This window comes from Lissotriton vulgaris, chromosome 11, assembly GCF_964263255.1.
Source record: "Lissotriton vulgaris chromosome 11, aLisVul1.2, whole genome shotgun sequence".
NCBI classification, from domain to species: domain Eukaryota; kingdom Metazoa; phylum Chordata; class Amphibia; order Caudata; family Salamandridae; genus Lissotriton; species Lissotriton vulgaris.
The window spans coordinates 109,980,160-109,993,975 of NC_141699.1; the positions used below are offsets into that span (position 1 = coordinate 109,980,160).

The window sequence follows — 13,816 nt, forward strand, 5'->3', positions numbered from 1 at the left end:
TAACCCATGCACTCAGTGAGACACATTTAATCATTCTCTCATACAGTCAGTCATGCACCTACTAAATCCTTCATCCAGACACTTATACATCCACTCATTCTTCAACATGTAAGACATATTTTAACTTTACAGAAACATACAGTCACTGGGTGTTGTCATCAGTGATGTCATCAGTGATGTCATTTGAGATGTCATCAGTGATGTCATCAGTGATGTCACTGACCATGTCATGAATGATGTAATATGTGACATCATTAGCAGTGGATTGCGGGTCCGCGATATATAGTTAGTGCATCTAACTATATATGGAATTTCAATGGTTTTGTGCGAGTAAAATAAGGTTTTTTAAATGCTAATCCCTAACTATATATGGTCTATAACCTATGTTTTTTTCAGTGAATTTTCAAGGTTTTGTAAATGCAAATTCCTAACTATATATGGTCTATAACCTATGGTTTTTTCTGTGAATATATATATATATATATATATATATATATATATATATATATATATATATATCCTAAAATAAAAAATTCACCTGCATCCTGGGTCTTCTGTTTCTCTTTCTGCTGCGGTTCCTGATGGTGAGCGTGCTGCTGATTGGAACAAACAGGCATATATATTACCTACTGGGGGTCGCCAGTAGGTAGTTATAGTTAGGATTAGTTTGTATAGGGAATCCGCAACATTCTATTGGGAATAACTTTGGCGCCGGTTGAGGGATCTGCCTGAAATTTTCCTCAAATTTGCCTCGCGGCGCTCCGCTCCTTCCCTGAAAGTTTGGGGGGATTCGTCAAGCGGGGGCCGAGATAAAAGGGGGGTCCCAAAACATGTTTTCCCCATGTTAATTTCCATAGGGCGGTTGGACTCACTTTTAGCCCGAACGGCTGAATGGATTACCACCAAACTTGGCAGAATTGTAGGGACTGGTAGCCCGATGTGCCTTTGCTATGTCTCAAGATATGTGCTCCAGTGGATTTTCAGTAATTTAGGTTCAAAAATATATATATATCTATAAGCGCGCCCCAATACGCGCATCTGGGCGCGCACCAGCGTGCTACGCGAGTTCGCGAGCAGAAAGCTGATTGTGTCTTGGGTGTCTGTCAACATTCCAAACAGTCCGGAGCGGCCGCCATCTTGTGTCTCGGTAGCATCGAGACACAAGAGGTGGCAAAAACAAAGGGGGAAATGACCAAAAGGGGCCAGGGTAGACCCCCCCCCTTAAACCCTAGGTTTGATGTGGGGGCCATAAAAGGGTCTATTTGCGCGGGGGAGCGCCCGGTACGCGCACCAGGGAGCGTACCGGGGAGTGTACCATGGGGAAAAAAAGAATGACAGATTTTTTGAAAAATGTAGCATTTTTTTATAAATTGGAGGTAGTTCTAAAAAGAACAGTTTTTTTATTCTTTTTGTTTTTATATTTTTTTATTGTTTTTTGGAACATTTTGTACTTTTTTTGGCTTTTATGAACAATTTTATATTTTTTTTGTTATTTTTATGGGGACAAACAAAAAACAGGGAATTGTAAACGGCTCAACTGGAGCAAAAAAAAATCAGGAAAAAAATTAAGGTTTTTTGGGGCAGTTGTGGTTGTCACCAGCACGGTTGATGAGCTTAATGCTTTGCTCACCATAGGTAATTGTTTTGCCACAAAATATACAAACGATTTTGTATTGTCCAAACTGGGGTTGTATGTTTGGGACCATCTCCCTTGCCTCTGGACCCGATGGAGTGGGTTGCTTACTTTGGGAGGTGCTGGGAGAAGATTGGGGAGGGTTTCTGGTCATTTCTCGGACCTCTGCCGCAGCATAGTTGTTAGGGTGCCGGCGTTGCATGTGGCGAATCATGGTGTTCTTGCCAAAAGAGAACTTTTTATTAGGGTTCCCCCTGGAAAGTACAGTGCCACAGATTAAACAAGTAACCCTTGGTGCATTTACTTTTTTGAGGTCCTTTGGGATTGAAAAAAACTCCCAGATATTGTGCTCCTTTGGCTTATATGGGGTAGTATGTTCTGGCAGGAACCTCCTCCTCCTCTCCTCCTCCTCCTCCTCTTCTTCATCTCCACCACTGTGGTGTTGTGGTGGTCCTTGTGGTGGTGGTGGTGGCTGGGATGCTCCTGCTGCTGCTGCTACTGTAGCCATTTTTCAGTACAAATTGGTAGTAATAGATCTCCAAACAGGTCTTCCTCAGTCAAAGGACAAAGTGAGAATAAGGAAAAAAGTTGGGGGCTTTCATCATTTGGAAAACAAAACTGTCCTGAACCAATGAAAAGTGTTATTTTCAGGTCACATGACCCGGGCTTTCATCATTTGGAAACCAAAACTGTTCTGAACCAATGAAAAGTGTTATTTTCAGGTCACATGACCCGAAGCGCTTACGCTGCGCGCCCCGGGGCGCTTACGTAGCGCAATCGTATGCGTAACGGGACGCTCACCGGTACGCGCACCGGGGCGCGCCGCAAGACTGCGCTTTCCGGTTTCACACCAGTTATAGTTAGGAATTAGCATTTAAAAAACCTTTGAAATTCACTGAATGTCATGAGTGATGTCACTGACCATGTCATGAGTGATGTAATATGTGAAGTCATCAGCAGTGCATTGCAGGCGCGCAAGTTATAGTGAGTCCAACTAACTATAACGTGGGAATTTCAATGGTTTTATGTCAGTAAAATTTCCAGCTAACTATAACTGTTGTGAAACCTATGGTTTTTTCAGTGAATTTAATAGGTTTTTTAAATGCTAATTCCTAACTATAACTGGTGTGAAACCTATGGTTTTTTTCAGTGAATATATATATACACACATATATATGAATATATATATATATATATATATATATATATATATATATATATATATGTGTGTGTGTTTTCTTAGGAAGAGCGATTTTTTTTTTCCTGAACTTTTCTGCTGTTTTCCAGATCTTTACAAAACGTTCCTTCTCAAAAGATAGTTCCTCCGCCTCACCCCAGGGGGATCCATCAAGCAGGAGCTGAGTAAAGGGGGTGGAAGGAGACCCAAAATACTTTTTCCCCATGCAGTTTCCATAGGAAAAACTAGATGATACAAAAATAAGGCTGAACAGAATGACATCAAATTCAGTAGATTGCTAGATATGTATCAAGAAAGCATGTTTGTGATTTGGTATAATTCTGTTCAGCTATTTTAGCGAAATTAAGGTAAAACATTCACAGATATCGGTTGCTGCGGTCTCTGTGGGAAAAACAAACAAAAAATAATTCTGATTATTTAGGTGCACAGGACACATATAGGATCGTGCAATGTGATTGACAGCTGCAACATTGAGACAAATGTTGAAGCAAGCACTACGGACTCTGGGACTCCGTCTGAGGATCCTAAAAATATTTTTTTAAACCTATATAAAGGACAGGATATGGTTGCTTTTACACCCTAGCCCTTGGAAGGGGGATGGGAGGGTTGGTTCCTTTGGGACCCACCAGGAGCCAAAAATAAAATAAAAAAGATTTTTCTGCCTCGTTGTGGGCCTACAGGACACACCGTGCCCCCCCGATCCAGTGGAACAAAAATAGTATTAAAAAAGGAAAATGTGGGATGGGGGGTCTGGCTGCATTCACCGCTTGTAGGGGAGCAGGCCATGTCACGAGTGATGTAATATGTGAGGTCACAAGTGGTGCATTGCAAGGGATGTAAGTTTTAGTTAACTCAAGTAACTGTAACTGCTGAATTTTATTTGTTTTATATGAGTAAAATCTGAGCCTAACTATAACATCCCTGTAACCTTTGTTTTTTTAAGTGAATTTCTGTTTTTTTAACTAGTAGCTAGTAGTCTTGTTTGCAGAGTGGTGGAGAAAGGGGGCATGGCCTTTGCCCTGTTAGCAGTCCCGCTTTGTGATGACTTACTGGAGATAACTGGAGGGGTTGTTGGCCCCTCAGCAGCCATTGGGACTTCATTACCCAACCAGTAGTGAGCCAGAATGTGCATTTGTAGAGTGGTGGCAAAAGGGGGCGGGACTCCAACAGCATCTCAGCAATCCCGCTGTGTGGGACTTACTGGAGGTAACAGGAAGGGTGGTTGCCCCCAAGGACCCTCAGGGGTAAAGTGGATTTCATCCCCCAACCAGTTGTGCGCCAGGGGGCGTGTTTGCAAAGTGGTGGAGATAGAGAGTGGGGCCTCTGATGACTTGCTGGTGTAGCTTTTTTAGTTATTTTTTAAATTTCCTTATTAGGGGGGGATCTGGGGGTCCTGTTAACTGGGCCAATTTCAGCTCTGGGACCCCATACCCCAGGGCCAGGCCTTTTTTGAATGGAGGGGGTGGGCAGCTTGGCCTCTCTCTCCAGGCCGATTTCAGCCCTGGGGACTCCATCTCCTCTGGGCCAAGCCTTTTGATTATTTTTTTTAATCAAAGGGAAGTGGTCAAGTGCTTCCCCCCCCAGGCCGATTTCGGCCCCAATTTCGGCTGCCTCTTTTTTGGGGTGTCCTGGTTCCACTCCAGTCACCCACTTACAACTGTTATGGACCCCCTAGGGAAGGCTCAAGGCCCCGTGGTCCCTGGCGATTCCCTGCCTCCTGAGGGAGCTGGCATTGCTTTTACAGAGAGGGAGCTGCTGAACATGCATTTCCCTCTCTGTGAAAGCAATTTTGCTCCACTTCCAGCTCTCACTTTCTGGAAGCGGGGTGTTTGCTATGGCTTGGCGGAGCAGTAAAGCTCCCGCCAAGCTATACCAAACAGCTATTTCCCGGGATTGGCCACGATCATAGCAGGAGCCGGCTCTGGGATGTGGTGGTTCCCAGTGCCATCTAGGGATCCTTTCTTAGATTGTGCCCCAGGGAGGTGGTGGTCCCCGGAGCTGTTGGGGGGGGGGCACTTGCCCCCGCATTCAGTTTAACAAAAGCCCCAGGAGGTGGCTAAAATAAAAGCCACGGGGAGGAGGCAGACCCCGGGGCTGGGCGGGTGGTTGGTTCACGCCCTCCCACATTTTTTCAGGAATAGCCCCAGGGAGGAGGCAGTTACCTGTTATTCAAATACAAATTAATCATGCCTTAAAATGCATTTCAGTGCAAACACTCGTGTATTGATGTAATTCTCAGGGCGTTCTTTCACATTTTGTTCTTTTTCTTTACTGTCACCTTTTGATTAATTTTGCTTTCACATGAATAACGAAATGAGAAAATGCTTAAATTGTTATTTATCTATGGTGTGGAAATGTATGAGATTTTGGGGCAGATTTATGATGACCTTGCGCCGCAATTGCGTCACTTTATTAGACGCAACTGCGGTGTAAACAATGCACCCTATTTACTTGTAATATTTGTAATAATAAGCTTTATTCGATAAAATTCATATCATAAAAGCATTTCATACATTATATACAAAAAATTAAAATAGCAGTCAACATCATAAGGACATTTCATAGCAGCATATTACATGTGAAGGTTCAGTCACTGGATTAAGAGTTTCCTTGCAGTCCTAAGGCGCCAAGCCCAACCCAAAAATTTTGCCATGCAGGTAGAAAAGAAAGGTCTGGCATCTGTACGTAAAATACGCAGTGCTTCTAAATGGGAGCGAGTACCCAGACACCTGCAGAGGGGCTTCAACCACCTACGTCTCGGGGCAGCATAAACATTGCACTCAAACAGCATGTGAGACACAGACTCTATCCTTAGATCACAGAAAGGACAGTGAGGTACAGTTTGGGCCGGCGGTTTCCAAGTGGACGTAAACTCGCATAATGGGAGCACCCCCACCCTAAACTTGATATACAATGATCTGTCCCATGGGTTCTGGATAGTGTCCAAATAAGGTTCCCTGGATGGTGACTCTTTAATCAACAAGAACAGTGATACAGATTTGCAGTGAGTTGTACTGCAAACCCTCTCACTATCTACCCAAGCCCAATAGATCTTTTTGAGCTGGTGTTTCGGGGGAGCGGATTTGTTAGCCCAAGCCTCTCCTAACCCTAGTTTATGCAACAACTTCTTGACTTCTCTGAGCCAGATGATTTTTTGCGAGCCGGGCAGTGACATAATGTCATTCAGAGCTTCTGCATAACTTCGAAGCTCATGTACGTTCCAGATTCTGGACCATAACAGGAGTGGGCGTAGTTTCGCTTGATCGCAAATAGCCCGGGAACCTGCATCTAGCAACAATGGGATGGTTGGTGTGCTGTGGGGCAACCCCAGAAGGTCTTTATGAAAGTTATTCTCAAGGCGAGCCAGAGTATCGACTTTATGAGTGCCCCACAGTTCGGCACCGTAAAGTGCGGCGCTCACAACCCTTGCCCTATAGATGTCCAAGGGCGGCCCAATAGGTTTTAATGGTGAGGCACGCTGCTCCTTGAGCAAGGCACCTGCCACCCTTTTATGCGTCAAGAACACTTTGTGGTGATGTGCCTTCCAGCTCATTTTGTCACTGATGCGTATTCCCAGGTAGTCAAATTCTTTGACACGATCAAGTGGAACAGAATCTAGGAGTGGAGGAAAGACAGATTTCTTGGGCGGATTGAGGACCAAAAATTTGGTTTTCCCTATATTTATGGCCAAACCCCTCTCGTCACAAAAGGCCTTAAAACTAGAGAGCAGCGATTGGATGCCCATTGGGGATTTCGAGATGAGGAGGGTGTCGTCCGCGAACAGGAGCGTCGGAATTTTCCTGCCAGCAAGGGTGGGAGCATCTGATGGTTGCCGAAGCAAATGCTCCACCACTCCGTTGATATAAAGAGAGAACAGAGTGGGGGCAAGCACACACCCTTGCCTAACGCCCCTGTCCACAGGTATACGGGATGTTTTCTCACCCTGTGTACCCCATCTAATTTGGGCAAAATTCCTGTCGTGAAATTTTACAAGGAGCGAGAGCAGGTAGGGGGGAAGGCCTAACCCATCGAGGGCGTTCCATAAAACTGCGGTGTAAACAATGCACCCTATTTACAACGTGACGCATCTAGGAGATGCGTCACGTTGTAAAGCCATGCGCCATAAGGAGGCATTTCTGCGCAGGGGGGGCGTTCCTGCGCAGGAACGCCTCCTGAAAGTGGCTGAGTGATATCTATGAGATTTCACTCAGTCACTTTCAGGCCAATGCTGCGTCAAAACCCTGCGCCTGCTTGAAGCAGGCGTAGGTCTTGATGCAGCATTGTGTAGATGGGGCACCCCCGAGCCTTGCTGGAGCTGCGTCGCGCTTGCGACGCAACTCCAGCAATGCGCCACATTTACGGCACAGATGCGTCACGCATCTGTGCCGTTTTTGCACCAAGGTGCGCCGCATTATAAATGCGGCGCACCATGGGTGGCGGAGCTGTGGCGCACGTTAACTGGCGCATCCCTGGGGATGCACCAGTTAACATAAATCTGCCCCTTAGTGTTTGAAGAAAGACCATATGGGCTGTCTGTTTCTTAACCACGTGAACATGTTAAATGATGCAATCATTGTGCGCCGCGTGTATGTGGACAACTTCCACCTTTCCTTACTCTAATCCTAACACAGAGCAAACCCCTACTTAAACCAGCCCTCTTCTCAATCCCTAGCTCTTGCCCCAGTCTGAACTCTAACCCCTACCCTAACCTGGACATGTTGGTTTTTATCATGCCTCACACCTTAGTCAGATCTCTGCTTCTCAGTGACCTCATCCCTAAACCCTGAGCTCACAACTTTTTTAGCATATTTTGTTTGTTGCTATTTCTCATCTGTTTCTCTTTCCTTTATTTTTGATACTCTATTTTCATTTCAAAATTTTAATTTGAAACATAAATAGCAAAGGTCTTTGTTATTATTGTACTCATAGGTGCATATGTTCTAGTGACTGTGCTCCTGGGTTAGTGGCTCATTTGGTCACCAACTCCTGGAATCTTTATTATTGGGGCCATTGGAAAATCTAGTTAGTAACACTAAGAAAATCATCATAGCTATTATGCTGTTAGACTCTTGTTGGCTCGTCAATGTGTGGTCTTTTTAGGACCCCAATGAAAAGAAGATTGTTCTTCCTACATTTTGGATTGTGTTTACTTATCCTACATCTGCTCTCGGTTTTGACAATTTCAGATGCAAGGAAGCTCCATGCAGCATCAGCCGCAGTTGCATTGCGAATACGACCGCTCTACGTTCTGCTGGGCACTGGTGGCGGATACGTTGGATACAGACAGTATGGGAAGTACCAGAATCTCCAGCTTGAAAGACAAGGGATAGAAATTCCACCAAAGCTTGCAAATGAAGTGGAGGTTAGTCCTGGAATGGATGAAGCAATTACTCAATGCACACATTTAAGAATGAGGAAATGTTATCATGATTTTGTCTGAGTAAGTTTGCGTTTTGCATACTTGTGTTGTGTGAAGGTATCAAAAGAGACTTCTGTAGACATTAGGAGGCTCCTTAAAAGGTACGCAATTTACGGATGAAACATTTGTCACTGGGATCCGAGTGTCTCTGATTTGGGAGAGCAGGGGCATGTCTACCTTACCGATGTATGCAAAACTACTTTGATAAATAGTTGTGGACAGTAACAGTTCTACCATAACTGAAGGTATTTGAATATTTGCAGTCAGCAACTTTGTATTTTAGTTATCTCTAAAGTGGCATAAATTGTAAGTTATTTTAATGATCTAAATGACAAAAAAATACTGTGTTCGAGGCATGTGATCTGTAGATCACATGCTATGCATAACTCACCATCTAGTGTTGGGTCCAGATGTTTGCACTTTGTTTTTCTTCGAAGAAATCTTTCCAGTCACAAGGTAGGTGACTCCTCCTTTTGGTGATATTGCGTATGGCAATAGTGCATATGGGCAGCAACTCCATCTTTAGATTGTTTTTTTTCCGCCATCGGGTTCGGATGTGTATTGCTGCGCTCCGGTTCAGCACTGTTTCTCTGACCCCTTCGGTGCGCAATCCACTATCCTCGACGGTATTGTTATTGATCGCGGTTTCCCATTCTTCGTGTATCGTCTCAGCTCGAAACAACTTCATCTTTGTGTATCGTCTCGGAAAACTCGTGGCGGGCCATCCGGCGCCGACAGCGCTAGCAGTCAATAGAACAGACTCCTTTCAAACTCTGTCCAGAGTGTCGTGCTAAATTTCCGGGCACCGACTTGCACGAAGTGTGCAACGTTTGCCTGTCCCCAGAACACGACGAGAAAGACTGCGACGCGTGCCGATCGTTTCGATCGAATAAGACGCTTCGTGACCGTCGGGCTTGACGTCACGGGATGCAACATCAAAGCGGCACCGCACCGGACATCCTCGATGAAGATTCCGACACAGAACATCACGCTCAGGAGCCGAGGAAGAAGAACAACATATCTCTGTGTCCGAAGTCAACTCCAACATGGAAGAAGAGGAGCAGGTTACTCCAGGTCAGCGTTCCATGAGTAAAGATACCCTCTTGTCCCCTCAACAAACAAAGAGAAAGGCTCTGGTCCCTCCTCTGCCTTCAGGCTGAGGTCGTCACCGACAAAAAGTTTGTCGCCCCGCCCTTGGACCTGGCACCAAAACACAAAGAAAAGCCTTCCGGCTCAACCAAGACCTTCAGCACCGAAACCCAAACCGGAACATCTCTTGTGACAATACCCTCATTATCCAAGAATCTACCTTCAGCACCGAAATGTTCGGAGCCGAAACCTTCAACGCCGAAACCTGTGAGTAAGGACAAAGACACTCCATCTAAAGAGCCTCGGCCCGATTCCCCTCCTTCGGATCCGAAACAGAAAAAGCTAGTGATAAACCCAAATATGGGACATATCCATGCCACCCTTCCAAAAAAAAAGGAAAATAGACCAACCGGAGGATTACCACATTCCCCTCAAATAGAAAAGTGTGGGTACAAACCCTTCTCCACCTTGCATTCCACCTCCTTCCCCCACTGATCCCAACTTACTCTTCACACCCACAAATTCACCAACACCATGATCACCTGACCCACAGGATGATGGGGATAAGGATCAGGATAGGCCACAGGACACTGACCCCTGAGAGGATTATCACACTGACCCAAGCACGAATAATGACCCTGATCTATATCCGTCCAGACCCTCAGCACCTGATGATAGCATTGGTTATATTGAGCTACTTAACAGGGCTGCTCAATATCACATGGTGGAGCTGTATAAGGAGGCGTTAGAAGAGTGCATTCTATTTGAGACCCTAAGTTTCCACTCAGAGAGCCACTCATACAATTCCAATGCTTAAAGGGATGTTAAAGCTCGCAGATGAAATATTTGAAGATCCTGTGAGGGCAAGAATAATTACATCTAGGGTGGAGAAAAAGTATAATCCTGCACCTATTACCCCACTTAATTCAAAGGTCAGTTGCCCTTGGACTCTTTTGTGGTCTCTTACGCTCGAAGAGAGCTAATTCACAGGCACAGCCCTCCTCCTGACAAGGAGTTCAAGCTCTTTGATGCCTCGGGCAAAAGAGTAGCTTCCCAAGCGGCCAATCATTGGCGTATTGCTAATACTCAAGCTTTGTTGGCCCGATACGAAAAGGCTCATTACGATGAGCTAGAAAAACTCATGGGATTTCTCCCTGATGAGCATAAGTCTAGGGCTAATGATCTTATCCAGGAAGGCAAACTCATTAACAATACTTCGATTAGATGTGCCCTCGACGCAGCAGACACGACAGCTCGTGCAGTAAACATTAGCGTACTACTATGCAGACATGCTTGGTTGAGAATCTCAGGATTCAAGCCTGAGGTCCAAACCTCCAATCACAGTCAACCGTTTGATTAGGAACATCTCTTTGGCCTAGCATTTGATACCTCGCTGGAGAAAATGAAAAAAGACACGGAGTTTGCAAAGTCCATAGGGGCTTTGCAGTCATCTACAAAAAGGGGTTCCTTTTGTCGCTCCTTTTACAGGGGTGGCTCAAAAAATGTATCCACAGAAACTTCATCCTCCTCTTGCAAGGGTAACAGCCAATTTCCCTCATCAATAGACTATTTTAGAGGGGGTTTTCGAGAAAACAACGGTAAGGGAAGAGGCAGAGGCAACTCCACAAGCACTTCCCTTGCAAACTAACAGTAACTTCCTTATGTTACCCCCGATCATTCCACTCCTGTCGGGGGACTTCTCTCTCAATTTCTACCTGTCCGGAATTCAATCACCTCAGACAAGTGGGTACTACAAATTATCCAATATGGTTACTGCCTAGAGCTTACGGACCTTTCCCCAAATAGTCTTCCAAGATCACATACAATCTCACAAGACCATATCACCATCCTAACGCAGGAGGTTCTCTCTTTGTTGGAAAAAGATGCCATAGAGCCAGTCCCCTTACAATACCAGGGGACCGGGGTATACTCCCTGTACTTCCTAATTCCGTAAAAAGACTGTTCTCTCAGGCCTAAACTAGACCTCTGAGAACTAAATCTATACATTTAGTCGGACCACTTTCACATGGTCACACTCCAGCAAGTACTCCCATTACTTAAACAAGGCAAATTTCTCTCCACTCTGGACTTAAAGGACACCTATTTCCATATTCCCATATACCCTGCTCACCGCAAATACCTCAGGTTTGTGGTAGAGGCCATCATTGTCAATTCAGTGTGCTCCCATTCGGAGTAACTACCCCACCCAGGGTTTTCACAAAGTGCTTAGCAGTAGTCTCAGCTCATCTACGAAGACAGCACATTCACGTCTTCCAATACCTAGAAGACTAGCTCATAAAAGCCAGCTTGCAACAAAGCTGCTTACACCTCACTCAATAAACAGTGCAACTACTCCGCGATCTTGGGTTCACCGTAAACTTGACCAAGTCTCATCTGCAACCACCCAACATACAGGTGTATCTAGGAGCCACAATAAACACTCCGAAAGCTCTAGTGTGTCCCAACCCAGCCAGAATCCACAACAGGCAGACTCTAATCTCACAGTTTCGGCCCAAACACTCATTACCAGCTCGAGTGTTCATGCAGTTACTAGGAATGATGGCATCTTACATCATATTCGCACCTTACGCAAGACTTCAAATGCGTCCCCTCCAGGAATGCTTAGCACGTCAGTGGAACCAGGCTCAGGGTCGGTTATCAGATCTAGTGTTGGTGGAAGGCCGGATCCATCGCTCTCTGCAGTGGTGGAATACACAAAACCTTTTAAAAGGGCAGCCCTTCATCGACCCGGTTTCACAGATAGTACTAACAACAGACGCATCGCTCACTGGCTGGGGAGCTCATCTCCAAAAACATACAATTCAAGGCACATGGACTCTGCAACAAAACCAGCTCCACATAAACCATCTAGAACTGTTAACGATTTTTCTAGCGCTCAAAGCATTTCAACTTCATCTAGTAGGCAAAGCTGTCCTAATTCATTCAGACCACATGACAGCAATGTACTACATACAAAAACAGGGGGGACACACTCTCTCCAGCTGTCACAACTAGGTCAGACGATCTGGAGATGGCTTACAAAATGTATCTCCTTGCAGAAAACCTTCCAGGAGTAAATTACTAGATTGCAGATCTGCTCAGTCGTCAACGACGATAGATCCACGAATGGGAACTCCAGCCCACAGGTTCTCCTCCCATCATTTCAAATGTGGAACTTCCCAGAGATAGATCTGTTTGCCACACACCTAAAGGCAAAATGCCCAAGCTTTCGCATTTAGGTATCCACACCCATTGTCCAAAGGCAATGCACTTTGGATTAATTGGTCAGGGATATTTGCCTGCGCTTTTCCACCTCTCCCACTCATTCCATTAGTGGTTGGGAAGCTCAGACAACAGTCCCTGACTGTAAGAAATGGGGGTTACCCAAATCTCCAAGGAGTTAGCATGGCATCAAGCGGGCAGGCCAAACTTCGAGAACATGTGAAGCATTCACGCAGTATCCACAGGCGACACACCAGGCACACTACAAAAGAGACGCAACTCCACCTTTGGTTGGAAAAGAATACGTTTAGTGTTATCTCCAACCTGCAAGGTAAAAAGGAAAAATACACTGGTAATCACAACAAGGCGCCAACTGGCGCCAGAGCCAAGTACATCCTGGGGAATTATTTACATGGGACAAAAAGGGGTTGAGTCCAAAGTCCATAGCTGAAATAAAAATGGTTGGTTAAATGAACATTAGACCTGGGGCCAATCTGGCGGGGCCAACTCAGGCTCTCATCCTCGGGAAGCTGTAATTTCAAAATCCCACATTAGCGCACATACATTTTATGCATTATAACACCACTCCCCACCCCTGTAAGGGAAGAACAACAGAGCATCACAGCACATACTAGACAGGAGCACCTGTAAGAAATCAGTACGGCAGGCTCATTAACAAGGGGCATAAACAGGGGCCTGGAATAACTCATCAGGCCAGCATAGGGGCACCACTGCACTAAAAGGGCACAAAAGCATACAATCACCCATCCGGTGTAAAACCACAGTATACCTGGACCTCAATAACCTTAGTGTAGGCATAACATTAGCATATTCTCATCAGCAGGGTAATCAGCCTACAATTCAAACTAGGCACGGAAGCGCACCGCACCTTGACAGGTATCATGGAAATGCTGCGTTACCATAGGGCATTGAATGAGAATAAACATTTCAATACATGTAGATCACTTCCTTAAATGTAAGACATTTCATTAGCCGTTGGAACCTTTCCCATAGGGGTAAACACTGCCTCAGCAACAGAAGATACTCCTAAGATTGATCAGGCCGGTATCACCTTTAACCTGGGGCCTGAATATTTAGCAACCCAGCAGTAACCTCAGGGGGCAGAACACACCTGACTAGTCCCCTAGGCACAAAAGTTACGTCGCCCTCTAAGCCTCCATAGCTCCTAGGGTGACCCTATGGGCTAAATATGGGTCCCTCTACCACTGGCACAGTCTGTTGAGGCCCAACGTTG

The 13,816-nt window shown here is 45.4% G+C and overlaps 1 protein-coding gene across 3 annotated transcripts in view; it reads left to right on the forward strand.

Moving 5' to 3' along the window:
- The window catches only part of PISD (phosphatidylserine decarboxylase), a 323,469-nt gene that overhangs the window by 136,138 nt on the left and 173,515 nt on the right, over nucleotides 1–13,816 (forward strand). For 2 of the 3 annotated variants that reach the window (XM_086942820.1, XM_086942818.1), the window contains exon 3: nucleotides 8,018–8,193. In XM_086942820.1, coding sequence (XP_086798946.1) covers nucleotides 8,018–8,193 — 176 coding nt within the window. Of the gene's footprint in view, nucleotides 1–8,017; nucleotides 8,194–13,816 lie in introns of those variants that run through there. The other variant, XM_086942822.1, reaches the window with a different exon arrangement.